At 45.5% G+C, this 23,594-nt stretch overlaps 1 protein-coding gene across 35 annotated transcripts in view; it reads left to right on the top strand.

The window, feature by feature from the left end:
* ANK2 (ankyrin 2) overlaps window positions 1-23,594 on the top strand; it is a 613,918-nt gene that overhangs the window by 431,990 nt on the left and 158,334 nt on the right. For 27 of the 35 annotated variants that reach the window (XM_075616768.1, XM_075616795.1, XM_075616740.1 and 24 more), the window contains 3 exons: window positions 12,728-12,913; window positions 14,081-14,104; window positions 23,116-23,214. In XM_075616768.1, the coding sequence (XP_075472883.1) occupies window positions 12,728-12,913; window positions 14,081-14,104; window positions 23,116-23,214 (309 nt within the window). The remainder of the gene's footprint in view (window positions 1-12,727; window positions 12,914-14,080; window positions 14,105-23,115; window positions 23,215-23,594) is intronic. The other 8 variants (XM_075616836.1, XM_075616828.1, XM_075616719.1 and 5 more) reach the window with 1 other exon arrangement.

The raw sequence follows: 23,594 nt of genomic DNA, 5'->3' as shown, positions 1-23,594 counted from the left end.
GGGGGTGGAGAGACAGAGAGGGGGGAGAGAGAGAGACAGAGAGGGGGGAGAGAGAGAGACAGAGAGGGGGGAGAGAGAGAGACAGAGAGGGGGGAGAGAGAGACAGAGAGGGGAGAGAGAGAGACAGAGAGGGGAGAGAGAGAGACAGAGGGGGAGAGAGAGACAGAGGGGAGAGAGAGAGACAGAGAGGGGGTGGAGAGACAGAGAGGGGGTGGAGAGAGAGAGGGGTGGAGAGAGAGAGGGGTGGAGAGAGAGAGGGGGGAGAGAGACAGAGAGGGGGGAGAGAGACAGGGGGGAGAGAGAGAGGGGGGAGAGACGGGGGTAACTGACTGACGGGGGGGAGGCAACTGACTGACTGGGGGGGGGGTAACTGACTGACTGGGGGGGTGGGATGACTGACTGGGTGACTTTGACTGGGTGGGGGGTGGACTGACTGGGTGGGGGGAAGACTGACTGGGTGGGGGGGATGACTGACTGGGTGGGGGGTGGACTGACTGGGTGGGGGGAAGACTGACTGGGTGAGGGGAAGACTGACTGGGTGGGGGGGATGACTGACTGGGTGGGGGGGATGACTGACTGGGTGGGGGGGAAGACTGACTGGGTGGGGGGGAAGACTGACTGGGTGGGGGGGTGGGATGACTGACTGGGTGGGGGGTGGGATGACTGACTTGGTGACTGGGTGGGGGGGTGGGATGACTGACTTGGTGACTGGGTGGGGGGGTGGGATGACTGACTTGGTGACTGGGTGGGGGGGTGGGATGACTGACTTGGTGACTGGGTGGGGGGGTGGGATGACTGACTTGGTGACTGGGTGGGGGGGTGGGATGACTGACAGGGTGACTTTTGACTGACTGGGGGAGTGGGGTGACTGACTGGGTGGGGGGGGTGAGGTGACTTACTGGGTGACTGGGTGGGGGGGTGACTGACTGAGTGGGGGGTGACTGACTGAGTGGGGGGGTGACTGACTGAGTGGGGGTGGTGGGGGAGTGACTGACTGAGTGGGGGGGTGACTGACTGGGGGGTTACCTCTGGTGTCCTGCACACACACATTCTCTCTCATACCCATACACACACACAAACACAAATACTCCATCTCTCTCGCCCACACACACACACACACACACACACACACACACACACACACACACACACACACACAATCTCTCTCTCCCACACACACACACAATCTCTCTCTCCCATACACACATATTCACACACACACACACACACACACACACTCACACACACACACTCTCAATCTCTCTCTCATACCCATACACACACACGGGAAGGGACGTGCACCGGAGGGGAGAAACACCCCGCTACTTCCTCCCGCCCCGCGCGAGCAACGGGAGCACCGAGGGGAGAGAATCACCGGAAACTGCAACATCTGCAGAGCCGCGCGGGCAGCGGCAACACAGGAGAGGGAGGGGCGAAGAAACACCCCGGCCACTACGTGACCCGCGCGGGCAGGGGGAACAACGGAGGGGGGGCGAGAAACACCCCGGCCACTACGTGACTCGCGCTGGTAGCGGGAACACCGGAGGGGGGGGGGGGGCGAGAAACACCCCGGCCACTACGTGACTCGCGCTGGTAGCGGGAACACCGGAGGGGGGGGGGGGGGGCGAGAAACACCCCGGCCACTACGTGACTCGCGCTGGTAGCGGGAACACCGGAGGGGGGGGGGCGAGAAACACCCCGGCCACTACGTGACTCGCGCTGGTAGCGGGAACACCGGAGGGGGGGGGCGAGAAACACCCCGGCCACTACGTGACCCGCGCGGGCAGGGGGAACAACGGAGGGGGGGCGAGAAACACCCCGGCCACTACGTGACCCGCGCGGGCAGCGGGAACACCGGAGGGGGGGGGGGGGCGAGAAACACCCCGGACAGTACGTGACCCGCGCGGGCAGCGGGAACACCGGAGGGGGGAGGGGCGAGAAACACCCCGGACAGTACAGTATGTGACCCGCGCGGACCGGAGGGGGGGGAGGGAAAACCCCCGGCTTTTACAGTATGTTCCGACCCGTGCGGGCAGCGGGAGCACCGGAGAGAGGGGGAAGGATGTACAGTATCAGTGTCTATAGTATATAAATATTTAAAGTGCATTAAATTCCCCCCACCTGAAGAATCTGTCCAAACTCCTCCATGACCGGATCAGTAAATTGTAAATTATAGGAGCTGACACAATTATACAGGAGGATATGAGGAGGAGGAGGAGCAGCAGACACACACGCACTCAACCCCCTCCCCCCCATTACTTACCAGTGCAGAAAGGGCGGTTTGAAGTCCTGGCAACTCCATCCCACGTCACAGCCAATCAACTACGAATTTTTTTTTTTTTACGAACGGGATTTTTTTTTTGCAGAGCAGGGGAAAGGTTACTGGCCACGAGCCAATATCCGATCGCAGCTGGCGAGTTGGCGACCAGGTTTGTCGAGCACTGTATATATATATAAAATCCACTGTCTGGGAAGCTGTAACTTTGAATGTACGAGATGTGTATTCTGTTCCAGGCTTACTGTGGCTGAATAAGTTGAGACAGGCCAGTAAGAAACAGCTCTACTAGACGCAGGCTGGGCACAGACTACTACAGAGTGAGCAGACTCACTGTACCTAAGGCTTGGTCCCCGCTGGCTGCTGCAGCGCCTGCTATGGCGGGTGCTGGGGGACAAGAGCCACCGCTCAGTGGGGATAGGCCCACTGCGAGGGGCGGCCACCGTTCTGCACGGCGAGTTTTTCAGACAGACATGAAAATTGAGATTAGAACTAGCGATGGAGCGCTAGACCACGCCCCCGGCGGTTCAGCTAATGAGGGCGAACCTGCCGGGTGACGTCATGGCTGCGCCCCCGTCACGCCCCCCCCCCTGTCTTGTCCCCTGCAGCTCACTGCAGACCGGGGAACTCGGCTGCACACGCCGCCACCCTTGCAATAGAGCCCCACTGCTAGGGCTACCAAGGGCCACACCATGGACCACCAGGACATGGGTCAGAGCAACGGACACCTGTAAGTACAGCTATCACTAGGCTGACCGCTGCAGGAAACCGACCTGCACTATCTGAGACAGTCATACGCTGCTGACACAGATAACAGGCCACACACATTGGCAAAGGCCTACAGACACCTGCAGCATGGCAGAACTCAGACCCTCATCAGACACCACGCACCGAGAGTGACAACAGAGACGCAGAGTCCTCTACACAACCGCAACAGAAGTAACATAGTGTGAGGCCTAAATGAACAGTCACACTTACACAGGATGCCCACGAAAAATATGAATCCGACATTGACGAACACCGGGACAATTTAGAGAAGGCTTGAAAAAATACTGGACTTGAAATTTTAATGTTACAAATATTAGCAATCATGAAAAGCAGCTCCAACAGGCTATAACACAACTGAGGTCCAGCCATACGTGGTGGTATCAAATGCGGTAAGAGTCATATGACACCTACTTGACAAGAAACAATGGTTATATGGTCTTCGGTGGAAGAGTGCAGAGCACAGCAGCAGGGGAGCAAAAATGGAGTGCAGCACTTCCAAAGTGAATTAAAAACAATTTATTGAAAGGGTGACATGGGAGACTTCAAAAAATGTGGGAATATGGAGCACTCTGACACGTTTCGGGTGTAGCTTGCCCTTTGTCAAAGAATTCCCACCTTTTTTGAAGTCTCCCATGTCACCCCTTCAATAAATTGTTTTTTATTCACTTATGAAGTGCTGTACTCCATTTTTCCTCCCCTGCTTCTGTGCTCTGCATTCTTCCACCGAAGACCATATCACCATTATTCCTTCATGTCGGATGCACGCTTTGGAGCCAAGAATTTCTACAATCAGCGAGTACAAACGTACCTTTGGAGTTTATTTATATGCCTTACAATGTTATCCTGCACCCTTTAAATACTCTAATTCAAGGGTGCGCAAAGTTCTTTAGCTGCGACCCCCTTCTCGGGAGCTGCAGCGTTCGTGCCTCCCCTCTCCCAATGGCTCGGCGTGAAATGATGTCGCAGGTCATGTGACGTCACGTGACCCCATTGCGTCATTTGACATGCGTTGCCATGGCGACGCGTCACCGAAGACCCGACTGGCAGCAGGTAAGTGAATTACAGAGGCCTCACGCCTCCCTCGGCATTTAATTTAAATGCCGTGGGGAAGAGCGTGGGGCCTCTGTAACCGCCTGCGCCCCCCCTAGAAATTCTCCTGCCCCCTTGGGGGGTGCACACCCCCAGTTTGCGCACCGCTGCTCTAAGTAGTACCTCTTACTAATGTGGTGGTGAACAGGTTAGAATTGCTTTACAGGCTTTTTCTTCCCCTATTAACCATAAATCCCACTGTAAGGAATAAGCCCTAAACGTGGCATCACTAAAGTATGAGTAATATACTGTAGAAACGGATTGCTGATTAAGTTTGCACAAAGATATTATTCTAAACTCCTATCAACATTGTACCATTTGGCTCTAATATGGGACTATAAGATGGAACAAACCCTGTTTAACCTTTTGTCGCACTGATCTTGGGACCATCTAGTCCAATCTTTCTCTTTGACAAGAAAAATACTGGTGCGCGAACGACACCTACAAAAAACAATCAATCTGGAATGCGACGGCCGCGTGCAGAGCGGAATCACGGAAGCTGAAAGTCAGAGAATTGCATCAAAGCGCTCCGGTGCATCCAGACATTCAAACAAGGTCATCAAACTTAGTGCGATCTAACATATCTGGTGTAAGCACAGGCGCTACCAGGGCGGAAAGTGTAAGTGTCGAAAATAGGTAGCCTTGACATTGGAGAGAGCTCGTATTGAAGAAGAGGATCAAAGGGACGCTGCTGCAGCCACAAACGCTGTGAACCTAGATGGCGAACAGAGTAACATACACAACTAGAAAAGTCCATATTTTCTTTAATGCTCACAGACTGAAGCATCAGGGTTGACAGACTTAGCCCAGTACTTGGCGTGAACTGGTCAACACAAGAATTTCCAAGTTTGATGACCACCCTAAGAACTACAGAGAATGGAGGTCTACGTTCAGGAATGTAATCAGAAGCCTGGGTATCAATGCAAGTGAAGAATGTGTCCTGCTAGCCAAGTGCTTGGGGAAGGAGTCTTCAGAGTATGTGAAGAAACTCAGGTCAGTACATGTGAACAGCCCTCAAGAAGGTCTTAACTCAGTATGGCAAAGACTAGAGGCGTGCTATGGCCGCCCAGAGGTAATTGAAGATGCACTCTTCAAGAGGATTGAAATCTTTTCCAAAATCTCTGGCAAAGACAATCTAAGGCTACGAGAACTTTGAGACCTGCTGCAGGAATTAGGGAATGTAAAGGCTGATCTATTTCTACCAGGTCTCAACTTTCTAGATACTGCTCGTGGAATAAGACCCATCCTGGAAAAACTGCCACATAATTTTCAAGAATGTTGGATCTCACAAGGTTCATCAAGATACAAAGAGGAGAAGTAAGTTGCCTCTCCTCCTTTTTCATTCTTTTCAGATTTAATTCATGAATCAGCAAGAACGAGAAATTATGTTAGCTTTGCCCTAGGTAGATCCGCCATATCTGGTGCAAGCTACTTAAAGAATGAAAGAGCAGTCACAAAATATGGTAACTCTAAAACACCTATCTCGGTCCACAGCTCAGAGGTGTCTCCTACAGCAGCGGTGCGCAATCTGTGGGGCGCGACCCCCAGGGGGGGCGCGAGACTGCCGACGGGGGGCGCGGGGTTTACAGAGGCCCCGCGCGCTTCCCGAAGGCACTTAAATTAAGTGCCGGGGGAGCTGCAGGGCCTCTGTAAACCATACTTACCCGTGGCTCCGGCGGCTTCCTCCCGGCGTCGCCATGGCAACGCGGCGTCAAAATGACGCTGCGAGGTCATGTGACGTCACGTTGCTATGGCAACGTGACGTCATTACGCCGGAGCGCGGGTAAGTTGGGGTTGGGGGGGGCGCGGGAGCGAGGGGACAGCCGTCAGGGGGGCGCAGGGAAAAAAGTTTGCGCCCCCCTGTCCTACAGCATATACACGTCCTAACCATTCTATCGCCACAAGCAAGAAAACAGGGGACCCAAACAGGGAGTGTCACATACACAAGAAACAACACCCATTTAAAAAGTATATCAGGTTTAGAATGAACGAAGCCCATAGAGGAACACAGGAGCCCATAGAGGAACTTGTTTGCTTCAAATGCTTTGCTTCCATAAGTCACCTGTTTAGAGACTGTAAAGAAGCTATCAAATGAGGGTGATAGTGACAAGCATGTAGCAGCTTTACATCTAGAGACATTTTAACTTAACCAACTCAAGGCCCCTACCCCCATGGCAAAGCATGGCAGGAGGAGGGAGAAGAGACAATATAACCACCATCAGTCACATCCAAGTGCACCGAGGTTTGTTGAGAAGGACGTGATGGGAGATCCTGCACTAAAATATGTCTTGTTACTGTATACCCCAAGGAACAACCTGAAAGGGCTACAAGAATGTACGCCTACAAGAATGTATGCCATCATCTGATCCAAGCTACAGATCATTAGTCATGTCAGAGTCCTCAGACTTATTCAACATACAAGACAACGCTTCCCCCTACACACTAAGGCTAAGGCCCCGCTCTCTCAGTCAGCGCGCCCGCACTGCAGACAGGCGGGGCGCTGACAGACACAGACCGCGATATGCAGTCTGTAGGGAGTGGGAGCCGGAGCGGGAGGTGGGCGGGAGGGGGCGTGGCTTGAGCGGAGGGACCCGCTACTCCCCCCCTCCACGGGCTGCAGGAGGGAGCTGCTGCGGGCTGCTGTAAGGTAAGCAGCTCCCTCCCCCTTCTGCCACAAAAAACACACACACACACCACCTTGAGTAGGAAGCTGCCTGATGACAGCTCCCGCCCCCGCCGCTGATTGGCTCATCAGCGCACCACGTGACGCGTCATCGCTCGGGATCACAATTTTCTTGAATCCCCTGCCGGCTGACGCGTCACAGTGTGTAGTGAGCCGTCAGCGAGGGGGGACTGGGACCGGCTAGGGAGGATTCCCCTGCTGGTGGGGAACGCTCGCGCGGCCGTCCGCGCCGCCGAGCGCAGCGGGTCCCAGCCCTAAGAACATGCACAGGACTGATGGAAACAACAGGGAGGACAGCAAATGGAAATCATGTGTTCCATAGCTGGTAGAATAAAGATACCACTCCCTACGCTTATAGAGTTTAATCAGATGGCAGAAAACAGGAGCATACTTCCCACACGATACATGGCATGTCATCACCCTCACCTAAGGGGAATAGCTGATTTAGTATCCTGCCGTTAGAATAAGATGCCCAAATATTAATACTACTTGGCATGAACATCTTGAGAGTACACAAAGTCCGCGAATAGTGCAATGGATCACATAACGTCCCGTATGCCCAAAGAATTTACCTAGGGTGGGTGATAAAGGGCAACGTATGCATCGACAAAGTGCACAGACCAGACAAATGTTATGCCTTAAAAACAAACATATTGGAGAATGGGCGCACATCTCTCTTCATGCCATGTCCTAACTGTTTCCTGAGGATGATTGATAAAGAACTCTTTAAAGATGAATCAAACAGTTGGGTGACTCCGATTCCATTTAGTTCACCCGGAAGACGTCTCCAGAGCAACAGAGAACAGGCCCTCTCTAGACTTTCTTAGCTATGTCGTAATTTGGAAAAGAAGCCAGAGACAAAGCATAATTTCTTGGCCTTCATGGAGAAGATATTCAACATTGGCCATGCAGAACCCACTTCTCCACTGAAGGAAGGCAAAGAATGCTGGTACCTTCCACCATTTGGCGTATGCCGCTCCCAGAAACCTGGTCAAATCCAGGTAGTATTGGATTCAAGTGCCCAATTCCAGGGAGTCTCCTTAAACAATGTTCTCCTTACTGGACTAGACTTAACGAATAGTCTTCTAGGAGTATTAATCTGCTTTTTGAAGGAGCTTATTGCCATAACAGCAGACATTCAACAGATGTTTCACTGTTACAAAAACAGAATGTGCACAGAGCGCACCGGGGGTTAATGACCGAATATAATGAGGAGTGCTCTACTCATAAAGGGGTACACACATAAAATGAGTACCTGTGACCATACCAATGATCACACAGCACCTGATAGGTGTAGAATGACAATTTTATTCAATAAGGATAAAAACACACAATAGTTAAAATTAGGGTCCACTGGGACCACAACACATTCAAAGCAAACAGTTCCTAAACCGCTGCTATAACACTAAAAATGACCAGATTGCACACAAAACACATATCGAAAGAGACCCTGTGGTCACAATTGCCCTGTGTAGCAGACTCAAACAGGACCCGCTGCCTGGTACAAGCTGACGGGGGGGGGGGGAGGCGGGCACTTACCGAGTAGCGCGAGCTGGAACCGCTCACTGATGCCAGAGGATGTTTCACTGTTTCCTCACTGTTTGATGACAAAATAATAGAGTATAGGATGAAAGTGCGGCAATAGTCCTTCACTTGCAGTTGCTGCCTACGGACTCAGAAGGACAGCCCAAGAAGGGGAAAAAGAGTGTGGTCCAGACGCTAAGAAGTTCGTCAAAAATGATTTCTATGTAGAAGATAGGCTCAAATCAGTCCCTACAGAAGAGGAAACTATCCACTTACTCAATATAACACATAAGATGCTAGCAAAATGCCAACCTGAGACTCCACAAAATAGCCTCTAATAGCGCCATAGTAATGAAAGCATTTTATTCGGACCCTGACGCTAATGATCTATACAGCGGAGTCTAGGATTGAGCTGGAATCTTAAAGTGGACACATTCACGTTCCTGGTATCCATAGAAGAAAAGCCATCCACCCAACGTGGAGTCCTGTCTACGGTCAAGAGTCTCTACGACCCTCTCAGATTCGTAGCCCTAGTTACCATACGAGGAAAGTCTCTCTTCAGAGATCTGTCTCCGGAAACATGGGACTGGGATACTCCAGTACCTCCAGAAAGGCAATGAGAGTGGGAGGTGTGCAAGCATTCTTTGAAGACCCTTGAGCACATTTGCATTTCCCACTCACCTACTGTATACACACCTAGATTTGTGCTTTCTCAGATGCTTCTACGAAAGCCATAGCAGATTCATCCTCCAAGGCTTGAGCTGTGTGAAGCAGTGTTGGCAGTAGAGCTAATAGAGCTCATAGTAAATAAAATGGACAGTAAACCAAATGTCATCACATTTTATACAGATTGCAAAGTGATGCTAGGCTACATATGCAATCAAACAAGAAGATTCTGTACATATGTTAGCAACAGAGTGGAACGAATCAGACTCCATGATCATGGAGGCCAGTTCAACTCAACTCTCCCATGAAGTTTCACAACTTTTATGGTCGAAATCTCAACAATTGAGCCAGAGCCTTTTCAGGCCCATTACAGAGACATCCTTCTAATGCTCACCTGGATTCTAGAAAATGAGAACATAGGGAGTCCTTGAACTAGGAAGGACTGCGACTGTAAAGACTGGGTGTCCCTATTACTATTTGTGGGTCCCACTTTCTTCTGTGGCTCCCGAAGAGACATCAAGGAGCATCAAGCCATCCTTGACTGGTACACCTACCTTTGCACCCATTTCACCAAAAGGACTTTGAAGCCCCATTGGTACCGGACGGGACCATGGACTTAGTCAATGTTAGTGCATGTTTTATTATATGTTCCACATACGTTTTTTTATAGTGGTATTTATCGATCCCAGACGGGGAGTGTTCTGTCTCCTGTTCAGTATTCTTCCTGTTTCCTACTTCTGTCTGTTGCCTTAGCAACCTGCCTTTCCCCACCCTCGGGGCTGTAGCACCTTCATTTCTCCATGTCACGTTGTGCAGTCACAGCTGTTTCCCTGTGGGACTGTTTTCCTTCCTTTCAGAGCTTGCTGCCCTCTGCACTGTTTCTCCCCAATGTTCTCCCTGAGAGAGCCTTGTTTCTTATCTATTTCTTATTTTTACGCATTCCCAAAACATTTTCTCCCTTTTATTTCTATTTATGTTCTCATAATAAAAACTTCAGAAATTCAAGAAGACTCCATTCTGCTTAGAAGTAGGAATTGAGTTAACTTCCTACCTCAATTTATTAAGCCACAGTAAGCCAGGGACAAAACAATGTGCTTACCAACTTTCATATACAGTATATGTCGCCAGCACAAACTGACATTAAAGAAAACATTCGCTAAGCTTCCAGGCACAAATATCTTCAGTTTAAAACGCAGCCTGCACCTTCTTTAATGGTCATGAAGATTACTAGATTTTTGGAGACGAACATGTCCTTTGTACATTTTGAAACCTATGAGTTTTGTAGACAACTTGCTAGTGGAATTCTCTCCCATGATTATAGAAGGGAAATAATAAAAATATTCATGTGCTATTAGATCGATCTTCAGGAAAAAGGTTCTCCAGATGGCTTCAAGAACAAAATTAACACGTACACAGGGATAGTATAGAAGCTGGCAGACACAGCGTCATTAAAGTCTTATTGTGGTTGTCAAAACAGTTGACAGCATCTCATTGTAAGAAGCCAGCTCGCAACTGGACATAGTTTAATCATTTGCTTGATTAATTAAACGCAAAGCAACGTGCTGCAGGCCAGAGGAAACAAAGGGGCTAGTATCTAGCCAAAAGCAGAAATATCTCTGGAAATAGGAGTGTTAATTGCTGCATTTACAAAACAAGAAGCAGAGTAAATGTGCCGTTATTGCAGCTGTCCGAAGTCACGGTGAGCTGGACTAGAATAGCATGACCGGTGGCAACTTCATTACGTGTCATCACATGGAGGTCTATTCATTCAAGTCTCCCAGCTACAAAACTGGGGCAAAATAAAGAGCAAAAAACAGCACAACACTTTTTTACTGTCAGAGTAAAATTAGAAGCTTTGGGGAGCGCAGATATTACCATATAAAAAAACAAATAAAAACGACAGTGCAATCAGCTTCACAAATTTTCTTTTAGATTCTAGGATTCAGCCAAACGGGAACTCACAATTTCTCAGATAGAACACAGCGTTTCCCACATAACATGTGGCTCAGGATATTCAGCTGTTAGCTTCTCTAGTAGTTTAGTGATGGTGGTCACAGTGTGATGTATCTTGATGGAACAGAAAATACCACAATAGTGTAACTCTGTATAAAATGCAGGTGTGTATTAAATACAATAACACACTTACACGAATCAACGTGGCATAGACACATAAAAGCTGAAGTTGAGTGGCCAGTTAATATCTCCACTGCTTCGGTTCAAGTCTCTCAGTTTGCCGGGCTCCCGGTGAGCGTTGCGTCACTTCCGGCCTTTTCCCACCCTTGGGGCTGTGGCACCTATTATATGGTGATATCTGCACCTTTTATATAGTGATTATATGGTGATAATCACCTTTTTATATGGTGATTATTTTTATATGGTGATATCTGTGCTCCCCAAACACAGAAGAAAACCAGGACCTTTTCTTCAGAGGGTTGAGCTGCGACCTATTACCCAATATTTGCACTTGCACGTTCACATTTTTTATATATAGATTTCAGCACTTATTATACACTTGTTTATGTACCAATATTATTCACTATTTTGAGCACATTGAATCCCTCTGTATAGGAGCGCCCAAGTACCACTTTTTCGTTATTAACTTGTCAGAGTAAGAAAGGCAATTTAAAGCAACTCCCCCAACAATGTCTTTCCTTATTTAAACCAGGGCTCCTTCCCTGCAGAGCTGCACTATTCCCAGCTCTGTGGGCAGCCCGCTTTTGATTATGAGATAAAATAAAGAGCAGGGAAGAATGCTGCTGTCAAGAAATGTAAAACCATTTAATTGGATTATTTCCTCTTATAAATCTGGTGCAGCTGCTTTAATCTGGTTCTGCCCTATTTTTGCCGACTTTATTAAAACACTCCTATTGCAATGCATTCTCAAGTATTCCCAATAGCCTTTTGCATTCCACAATGGCCAAAAGCAGTATCCCACAATGCTGTCAAAATAAAGCAGCACCCTCTATATTTAGGACTCGGGGTCATTGGTTCCATGGAATAGAGACCTTTTAATGCAGTCAGAACGATCACTTATTTTGGGGATTGGACCTTGAGAGTTACGCACAAAGTATTGAGGGGAAAAACAAAGCCGGCTTCCGAGTTCCTCATCAAACGCTAAATGTTGTCGCAAAATGTTTTGGGGTATCAAAAAACTCTATAAGATATTCCAAATACTTGCGTGAAGCTAACAAGATGGCTAATTAGTTACGTTAACAAAACACAGAGCCCCAGCAAGCTCTTTTTGGAAACCCCTGAGCCCCCACAAAATATATATATGTACAGTGGTTGACAAATCACCAAAAAATCTACTCGCCACACAAAAAAATCTACTCGCCACACAAAAAAATCTACTCGCCACCTAGTACCAAACGTGTGCTGCTTGGGCCAATATTTACTCGCCCGGGGGTTAAATCCACTCGCCCGGGGCGAGCAAATGTATAGGTTTGTCGAACACTGTATATGTATATGTGTCAAAATGGAGTGCTATTGAGCGTGCCATATGTATACAACAGACGACAGAGAAGCCCAATGCTACATCCAACATGACAGAGATACACAGTAAAATACTTATATATTCTCTTGAAATAGGGTCATTTAGTTTAACCCTTTGGCCAATTAGTTACGTTACTACACAACCTATGAAAATATGATTCTAATAGGCTTATTTAACAGTAATAACAGTGAACATTGAAGCACACGTGTATTTTCCCCCCCGTTGTTAGGATGGCTTTACTCCGCTAGCTGTTGCGCTGCAGCAAGGACACAACCAAGTGGTGGCCATTCTCTTGGAGAACGATACCAAGGGGAAGGTCAGACTTCCTGCCCTGCACATTGCAGCCCGAAAGGATGATACCAAATCTGCAGCCCTCTTGCTACAGAACGACCACAACGCCGATGTGCAGTCAAAGGTAAGTCCTAAACGCTGTCATTGTCTAACGCAGCTGCGGGGAGCAGCGGTGGGGTCACCGTACACGTCTTGTTTGTGACACTGCATTTATTTTAGTTATTAATATGTCAGATTTTTGATGAAGTTGTACAGCATTTTCTAAACGATGCGTTGGTAATGTAGATTTGCAATTATCGATGACGCGAAGTTGCATTTTTTTACTCTCGATAAATAATTTCCCTCGGTAATTAAATAACAGTATATTATGCACCAAACTCAATACAAAAAAATCCACGTTAAACTAAACACCCTATTGATTAGTTTTATGTATATTCATAACCATATTTTGATTGAACTCATTAAAGAAGCAGTCCCCCTAGTTTTGTATTTTATTTTAAACCCCCTATTTTTGTTATAGAGTGTGGGGGAAAGGTAGGGTCAAGCGAGGGGGGGGGGGGTCCCAGATCCAAACACTGCTATTTTCAACTCCGGGTTCCTGAGATACTAATCAATGGAGTTACAGAGTTTAAATCTCCCACCAGGGGAAAGAAAATGGCTGCCAAATCTCGGGCCAATAGGAAGCCGCAACATCATCGGTGCTCATTTAAATCCCCTTTACAAATCATGAAGTCACATGTTTAATTTCACCAGTTAGTATGTCTGGAACCAGGGAATCCATGGAGCTGAAAATAGCACAGGGTGAGGGCACCCTGGTTCCAATCCTGTAAGAAAAAGTGGGGTTACCCCTTTAAATTCTGTATACCTCTAATTAAACACCATGCATACTATAAATAACTACTATAGTGTGGCTGAGCTCTCATGATTAGAACGTTCTTCTGCCACAGGTGCACGGCCAGACAGGAACTCGCCAGGTACCGTAGGATAAGTAAAAAAAAAATGAGGTCTGCACTCAGATGGACCTTTCAAAAGCGTGATTTAGTGAAGGATAAATGGGCTGGTTGAGGTTTCGTTCCCCCACAAAGACGCCTTGAGCAAGTTCCTTATAAGGGCCCGAAAAGTCAAGCGTCTGTAAGTTACCATTTTGAATGGTCCATTGGAGCAGACGTCATCTTCTTTGATTTACTATAATAAACCATAAGTGGCAACCACTAAAAATCATGCAAACATCTTTTCCTAAGTGATGGTACAGTACTAATATGTGCTCTTTTCCCAAATTATGCTACTTCAGATGATGGTGAATAGGACGACAGAGGTACATACATCACATTTTGCTTCTTGCTTTATTGCATGCATTATTATTTTTTCAGCATACAGCAATGTTGTCTTTGAATATTTTGTTTTTGCATATCATTTATGCTACATCAAATGTCCTTTTCATATGCCTATGCAATGTTGCGTAAAACTTGGGAAGAACTTATTGATGTTTTAATATCCTTAAGCCATTGTGACATGACCTGAAAATATAGTTGAATATTGCTAGTTGCACAATGAAAATATAAGAGTATTTATATAATAATTTACGGGTATTTCCCTCAGTAGTCGGCTATGTTAAATAAAAGTTTTCAGGAGGTTAAATTGAAAGAGCACAAAATCTAGTATTTGTTTAGTGAAGCAGCCCTTTATAGCAGAGACACTATGGCCCAGACTAATTAGTGCAAAGCCCTTAAAGAGCAGTATCTCCTAATACCATAAGGAATTAATGGTAGTGACACATTTACATATATTGAATGAAAGTGGCAGGAACTTTTTTTTTTTTTTTTTTTAATCCTTTGGGGCCCATTAGTTAATCTCCAAAATTAGCATTGCAAAATCGCCCCATGAACGGCACCCGTCGTGATGGAATAAAAATCTGGCATTTTCGCGTAATTTCTTAAGAATTATCTATGTATATAAAATTGCATGGTTTAACATATTAATTGCACTTTTCGCCTGATTTGCTGCATTACTGTCTGGAAACGGACATTGAGAAATCTCACCTCCCTCGGGTAGGCGAAATAGGGCTAGAGATAGAAAGCAAAAGCCCCGTTTCACCTCCCTGAGGGAGGAGGTGAGATTTCTGGCCGCGATTTTCTAATTGAAATGTGTCAAATATATTCTAGCAATATAAATGATTATATTTCTCGGGTGTGGTCCTAGGTATCTCACCACATAACTATATGTATATGTCAATGGGCACCCTCCTACCAGTAAATTGGTCTGTCTCTCTGGCTCTCTCTTGATAAACAATAATGGATATCTGTAGTCATTTGTAAATCGACTCAAGATAGTGAATGTTTACTTTTTTGATTATATTGTTTATGCGTCGTTGGTGTGGTGCCCCATTAAATTATTATTCTTGGGTTTTCCAGAATAACGATTCTGTTTTAGTTTGTATGTTGTAATCGCTATTTACAGCTCAACCCCGTTATAACGCGATCCGTTACAACGCGAATCCGCTTATAACGCGATGCAAGCGCGGCTCCCAATTTTCATATTTATGAATACTTTACAACACGGTTATTGGTATCTTAAATACTTTATTGTACAACGCATACAATTGTACATTATTTGTAACGCGATCCGCTTATAGCGCGGTGTGATTCTTTGGACCCCAAGAACAGCGTTATAAGGGGGTTGAGCTGTATTTGCAGGACTGAGTTCCACGTCACGGGGATTCTGTACTTTGCTAGCCTGTTGTAGTCTATCAATCCACATTGTTTTCTTTTGTTTCCTTGCTTGTTGTACTTGTAATATAATAATATAAGGAAGTTGTCTGATAAGAATATATGGAAGCTTCACTTTAATTAAGGACAATGGTTTCTTCCTCGATTACACTGATTTAATTTACATAAATTCAGTCATATGTATATTGTATTTTGCTCAGTGAGGCCCAGGTGCACAAAATGGTGCCAAGCTTTGGTACGCCTTTACCCCCATTATATGAATGTGAGCAGAGGCGTGCTAAAGCTTCGCACCATGTTGCCTGATCCGGGCCTGTGAGACTGTGCCTTTACTATGTGTGAAGGCTTAGCGGTTAGTACAGTATATCTGCCCCTATATGATTGTTGTAGCAAGATGCGTTTCTAGTTACTCTAAAAGGGCTGGCTCCAATAAACTAGAAAATGCTACTCCCCCCTCCCCCCCCAATCCTTAGTTGGCAACCTTTTTGCATCACAAAACAGAGTCTACTTTTATTGTTCTGTTAGGAAGGTTATCCCTTCTATTATTTTGGTTATGAGAAGGTGAATAAACTCCTCCACAAACTGAAGTTTTCGGTCTTTTATGGTGTTGAAAAGGATTTACTTTTGTAGGTCCCTATTTACTAAGCGGTGCAATTTCATTAAACACAGCGCTAAAAGACACAAAGAGGGAGATTCCCTAACCGCCAATGCGAGGTATCGGAATTCTGATCCGGCGCTAACTGCTATTTAACTCAGTGAAAGTTAACGCCGGATCGGAGTACGACACCGCGCTTTGGCGTTCAGCAAATCCCAGCGAATGGCCCATATTTACTAAGCAGTGCTCTGCCATAACACACATTTGGTGCTGAAACACACTTCACAGTACATTCAAGTCAATGGGCTGTACGGTATCTATCAGCCCCGAGAGGGGCCATGCGGCAGGACGCAGCTCAGTAAATATTGCCCTCATTTAGAGCCAGGCTGAATAATGAATATGCACCAGTAGTCTCGTAGGGGGCTTCCTATCAACGTGTGCCAGGTGCAATACTGGGGCAATACTGATATAAGCAAAAAGCACCACTTTTTTTCCCAAGGGAAAACAAAAATCCAATTTATTTTCTTATTGTTTTATTTTTATTGTTAGAATCATTTGTTGCTCTTTTTCGTCACCAGTATTTCTCCTTCCACACAGTCTCACTTCTACAAATATACTTCTACCCCATATTGTTTGTGTTCCTCGACCCCTCTAGCTACGGATCATGCAAATTATTGTCCGCAAGAACAGTGCAGGAGCTCCCGGGGGAAGGACTTCCTCTTCCCCGGCTTGCTGTTTATGAAACACTCATTGGGTTAGTAGCTGAGATTTGAGCACATGCCTAATTTCCAGTGGGGTGATTCAAATAAGTATGCCCCCTGAATTAGCAAGACAAGAACACAATACAACAATTTGGGAGATATATTACTGTAAATATAGAACAACAATTGTATTACTTATGCAATCCAAATGCAAATATCATATCATTTCAACTTTATACTTCATGCAATTGATCCTTTATGTAGATTTTAATTGGACTTTTTTTTTAGGCAGCATAGTGCCTAGGAATCTTTTTCTTTTATTTCCCCATGACATATAAGAAATACATATTTGTAACAGATGGTGTGTATGTTGAAAATTCAAAATCTGACATTTTTACACCATTTCATTATGTGTTAAATAGCCATTTAAAACAAATGTACAAATGGGTGCACAGATTACTGCATCAATCCTGGTGCGGTAACTAGGACCTTTGTGACGAGTGCATTCTAGACCTGTGCTGCATTGCAGAGAAGCTGGCGGAACAGAAGCAAGTTGAGTATATCCATTCATTCCAAAAGTTATCCTACTGTAGCCTGCAAACAAAGACACTGCAGATACTAACAATTGCAGAGCTGACTCCAGCAGGCAGAACACCGGCAATGAGTAATTGAATGAAAGCAAAACAAACTTGGATAGAGACTGGAAATAAATAATCCCCTAGCATTTCCCTTTCTCCTTTTTGTTTTTGCTTGTACTTTGATGCATAAGTTAAATCAGACAGTACGTCCTGCTCATGTGTCAGAACCACGATTACTAGTTACTGACCCGCCTTGCAAATAGCATACTACATGTATGGTTCTTTTGCTGTTGTGATCTCTTAGCTTTTGCGAACTTGGAATCTATAAAGGAGTAATAGAGCCCTGCCATCCCAGAGCACAAGGAGATATCCATATGCAAAACATAAAACAACAAGAGAACAAGAGCCCCAAGGAGAGCACTCACACACTATATGTAGTAACAGGTGTACCTAGAGTACATGTGTTGAATGGGAGGAGTGAGTGAATAATAAAATATACATCTATTTATTTGAGTTGTGACTCATAATGGTAAAATAATGGGGGAACGCTGTGTGTCAAGTATCATACAAATGTGAGCCAGTATACAGCGAATTAAAAATGGGACGAATGAAACCGGATTAGTGATCACTATACTGCCTAGACTCCTAGGGCATACCCAGCTGCCCTAGTAACACCACCGCAGTATATGGTAAGTCATGTGGTGATAACCCTCAAAGGGGTATGGACAGATGCGTTCAGAGGTAAGTATTCACAGTGAACACCTGCGTAGCCCAGTATCATATGGATCAATGCGACCCTCAATAGGGGTATGGACAGATGCGTTCAAAGGTAAGTAGTCACAGTTAACACCTGCATAGCCCAGTGTCACACGGATAAATGTGTCACAGGGGTATCAGTAGTTGCTCTAACAGTACACACGTAGTGCCTGTTTACATGTTAGGATCCGGAGATAAGGATCATAGAGTATCATGTCTGTGTATAGGCAATGTAGATGGCACAGTCAGTATCTGCTATAACAGTGCACAAGTAGTGCCTGTTTACATGAAACATCCACATATAGAGATCACAAGATAATAACACCACCTCAGTATATGGTAAGTGGTGTGGTGATAACCCTCACAGGGGGTACTGGACAGGTGCGTTCAGAGGTAAGTAGTCACAGTGAACGCCTGCATAGCCCAATGTCACGCGGATCGTTCATCATAGGAGTGTCAGTAGTTGCTCTAACAGTACACACGTAGTGCCTGTTTACATGTTAGGATCCAGAGATAAGGATCATAGAGTATCATGTCTGTGTGCAGGCAGTGTGGATGGCAAAATCAGTGGCTGCTATAACAGTGCACAAGTAGTGCCTGTTTACATGAGACATCCACATATAGAGATCACGGAATACATTCGTCCTTCAAAGGCAAGCATACCTCATAAGTTGTGGCTGGGCGCCTTCAGCTACATGCAGGGTGCTCAAATATATTAGCCTGAGGTGCGCTTGTTGTTTAAAAACTATTTACATAGTGCTGCGATAGCAAAGCCCCATATCGGAGGCTACTGGGGATAGGAAGCGCTCCGATCGCAAGCGCATGTCCCGCCCCTCTGACGTAATGAATGTATTCCGTGATCTCTATATGTGGATGTCTCATGTAAACAGGCACTACTTGTGCACTGTTAAAGCAGCCACTGATTTTGCCATCCGCACTGCCTGCACACAGACATGATACTCTATGATCCTTATCTCCGGATCCTAACATGTAAACAGGCACTACGTGTGTACTGTTAGAGCAACTACTGATACCCCTATGACGCATTTATCCGTGTGACACTGGGCTATGCAGGTGTTAACTGTGACTACTTACCTTTGAACGCATATGTCCATACGCCTATTGAGGGTCGCATTGATCCATATGATACTGGGCTACGCAGGTGTTCACTGTGAATACTTACCTCTGAACGCATCTGTCCATACCCCTTTGAGGGTTATCACCACATGACTTACCATATACTGCGGTGGTGTTACTAGGGCAGCTGGGTATGCCCTAGGAGTCTAGGCAGTATAGTGATCACTAATCCGGTTTCATTCGTCCCATTTTTAATTCGCTGTATACTGGCTCACATTTGTATGATACTTGACACACAGCGTTCCCCCATTATTTTACCATTATGAGTCACGACTCAAATAAATAGATGTATATTTTATTATTCACTCGCTCCTCCCATTCATCACACGTACTCTAGGTACACCTGTTACTACATATAGTGTGTGAGTGCTCTCCTGGGGGCTCTTGTTCTCTTGTTGTTTTATATATTCCCGTCTCCCCTGATAGCAGCACCACCACTCCAGTCATTTCCAGTCAGCAGTAGCGAGGGTTCCCCTCCCCTTCCCCCCCTCCCTCTAGTTCGGATATCTGTATGCATACAGAGTTCTTTCAAAAAGATGTAGATATTCAAACCGCATCAGGTAGAGTAAGGGAAAACAGTGTTGGTTTTGCGCTCAGACATTTTCAAATGCTATGTGAAATAAAATATATAGAATTACAGGAATAATGCCACCAGTTCAGTTCCTCTGCATGATTCAGCTCCCAGGAGCCCCTGAGCCCGAGGGGGTTATTATTATTTTTTTTTAAGCAGTCCCTGTTGCTACTTTAAAGTGGAATTATTTATTGCAGTCTAGATTGAAAATAATTTTTCTTTGCTTAGGTTCCCAGCACCCTTTTCCCTTCAAAACAAACACTGGTTATACCTAGCAGATAAAATAATATTGCAATGTAACACTGCTTATCCGGCTCTGAAAGCGTTTACATGCAATTGATTATATATACATGACAGTGCTCAGTCTCTCATACCTGTTCAGGGTGCTGGGTCGGTGCAGGCTGAGCATGGATATGCAGATCCATATGCAGATAGGGTGGGCACCACAAACTTTTATTGTGCAAAAAGGAGCTTTATTCAACATCTGTTTATAAGGCTCACCATCAGGGTTTGACCCACATATCGCCGGGCTACGGGTTTACCTTGTAAACCTCCGGGTGGCAGCGTTTGGCGGCGGCATCTCCTGGTGTCCTCCGGGTACCTACTCCTGCAACTCCTGTCAATATGGCTGTGCAGTGTCAAATGGTGTCGCATTGTCATGACAATGGCAACGCTACGTGACATCATAGCGTCACGTGATGCCCGTTACCATGCCAACAGGACGTTACGTGACATCACGTGATGCCTTTGCGTCTTAAGGCGTCTCGTTGACATGGCAACTTGACATCGCGTGACTTTGTGACGTTACATAGCATTCAGTTGTCATGGCAACGCAGCCCCATTTCACGCCGCACCGCCATATTGACAGGAGTTGTAGGGGAAGATGTCTGAAGGATGCCGGAAGATGCCGCCGAAGGTAAGCGCTAAGTGTAAAAATGTTATCTCCCGGTTAGCCTTCAGTAAAAGGTGGCAACCCTGCACACCATACAAGAACAGACATCTCATTATATATATTAACTGGTGGCAAATCATAAAGTTACTCTGTGCTTCTTCCCCTGGTAGCTCACTTGCAAGCTGGGGAGGTATTCATGCTTGTTTCCCTTAATATTGGTTAGATTGACAATCTCCGGCATAGCGTCAATAGTGCCCCATCTCCAGTGGGCCCATGCTGGGAATACACGAACAAGCTTCTACTATAAGTGCATGCGACGGCGGCAATACATTTGTTTTGCCGCGACGTCGCGTCACCGGCACTATAAGCGCAGCCTAACTCTTCTCCTGCACTGTGGAGACTCACACCCCCCTCCTTCCCTGGGGAGTGGCTAGTAAGCCAGCCCCTTACTTTAGTGAGAGGCCACTATAACTTTATTGTTCATACCTGCTGAACAATGTAACATTTCACACACTGAACATTATAATGGATCCCATCAGGAATCATGCCCACACTGCCCACCTTTATAGGGACTTACAGTGAGGTCATGGCCAGGAAAAGGTTAGTCCCAGGAGACTTGGCTACATATAGCAAATAAAAATATTACTTGTGAGCACATTCACATGTCTTAGACAGGTCTGCAACCCTGCTTTTCACTATTATCACCTAACATACAGTGCTTCCACTGCAGCAAGGGATTCTGGGAAATGACATGCAAATAAGCGCACGTGTCAACTTTTGCCTGAAATCCATGTTTACATGGAACCCTTATTAGCAAATGCTCACCTTGTGTCACCTTTTGTCTTAAATCCATCATTACATGGAACCTGTAAGCCAATGCTCGCTGGTTTAAACACAGCTTTTAAACATAGCCTGGGATCAGATGCAAAGCCAGTGAACCCACTCACAGACCGCTATTCTGACCTTTTGGGTCTCATCAGTGTGAGGTTGGTTGTACTGGCTTTGCAATTTAAGACATGGGTAGGTTAAACTAATAATATAATTATATATATACACACACACACACACACACACACACACACACACGGACCGCCATTTATTTGACCCGCACTGTGTGAGTTTATTCTTTTACTCTATCTAACTCATTCATTTATGCCATGTATCTTTGTTTATATGATGGTGTAGTTTGGCTTATTTTTCATGCTAGTGATTTTTTTTTAGCAGTTTATTTTTACTCCACAGGGTGTAGGGATGATGTCATGTCTATGTCTCATTTGCATTTTTTGTGCATCCATTTTTGCACAAGGGGGAATGTTTTATGGTTGTTTTCTAATCTGGTGGGTGTTTAGGGTATATAATTCACTGTGTGGTCTTTTAGTTGCTCTTGATAAAGGCTGCAGTGGGTAGCCAAAACATTGGTCCAATTAACGCCATTTTGTTGCATCTTTATGATTTGCCTATTCTTCTGTCATTTATTTATTTATTTTATATATACAGAAAGTCCAAAGGGAATTGGGCTCTTCTTAGCTAAAATATATAATGAATATGGTGTGTGCACGTATCCTAAAGAACAACCATATACTATATAGATCACCCAGGCAGGAAACTTATTTATATATATATATATATCTATATATATATAGATATATATATATATATATATACAGGCATACCCCGCATTAACGTACGCAATGGGACCGGAGCATGTATGTAAAGTGAAAATGTACTTAAAGTGAAGCACTACCTTTTCCCACTTAACGATGCATGTACTGTACTGCAATCGTCATATATACGTGCACAACTGATGTAAATAACGCATTTGTAACAGGCTCTATAGTCTCCCCGCTTGCGCACACCTTCGGTACAGGTAGGGAGCTGGTATTGCTGTTCAGGACGTGATGACAGGCGCATGCGTGAGCTGCCGTTTGCCTATTGGGCGATATGTACTTACTCGCGAGTGTACTTAAAGTGAGTGTACTTAAAGCGGGGTATGCCTGTATAGATTAGTTTTTGTTCTCTGGGCTTTTAATAATGGGTCTATTTTATTGGAACAAGCTCAGTATAATGAAGTCACATACAGCTAGTGAAGCAATTCACAAATAATTTCTTCTTTCTTCCCTAAAACTGTTTGTTTATAGGTCTGAGTGGAAATATAGAAATATGTATATATTTTCCTCAACTCCTCCTATAATTAAAATGGCTGATCTGCTTAACGTTTTTTTTCTTCCTAATGTTCTTGTGCCTGTGGGCTCCCATGCTAAGCTGTGACACCTTTCATTGCAAGGCTTATGCTTTCTTGTCCCGGCGTATGGAATGAGTTGCTTGTGGAATCTCTTCCCTGCCCTACCTAATCTCTCTCTTGTTTTTTTGCAGAGCGGTTTTACGCCTTTGCACATTGCTGCACACTATGGAAACGTAAATGTGGCCACACTCTTGCTCAACAGAGGTGCTGCAGTGGACTTCACAGCCAGGGTAATAATAGTTGTGGGGGACTTTGTTTTTAACTGCATCCCACCCTTATAGACACAGTCAAATAGCTGTAGCTGTCATTTTAAACTATTGTAGGCGACTGATGCTTTGGAAAAAGCTATACAAATCTATAAGGACTATAAATAATTGTTGACAGCTTATCTTGGAAATGTCTATACACATGAAGTTTACACGTGTTTGCTCGCATGCTTTATATCCTTACATATTTAGTGCTGAGACCGAGGCAAAGGATAAATGAGATTCCTTTGGATGCCAGGGTTGCATGCTTATAGTAAACCATACAACAGTGATTTTCAACCCAGTGTTCAGTTGCTGAGGGACCCCTAAAACAGGACAGTCAGTGACCGAAGACACAGGCCAGA

This window comes from Ascaphus truei, chromosome 1 (genome assembly GCF_040206685.1).
Source record: "Ascaphus truei isolate aAscTru1 chromosome 1, aAscTru1.hap1, whole genome shotgun sequence".
Classification (NCBI taxonomy): Eukaryota; Metazoa; Chordata; class Amphibia; order Anura; family Ascaphidae; genus Ascaphus; species Ascaphus truei.
The sequence above is the reverse complement of the archived record's forward strand: the minus strand, read 5'-3'. Positions and strand labels throughout refer to the sequence as shown.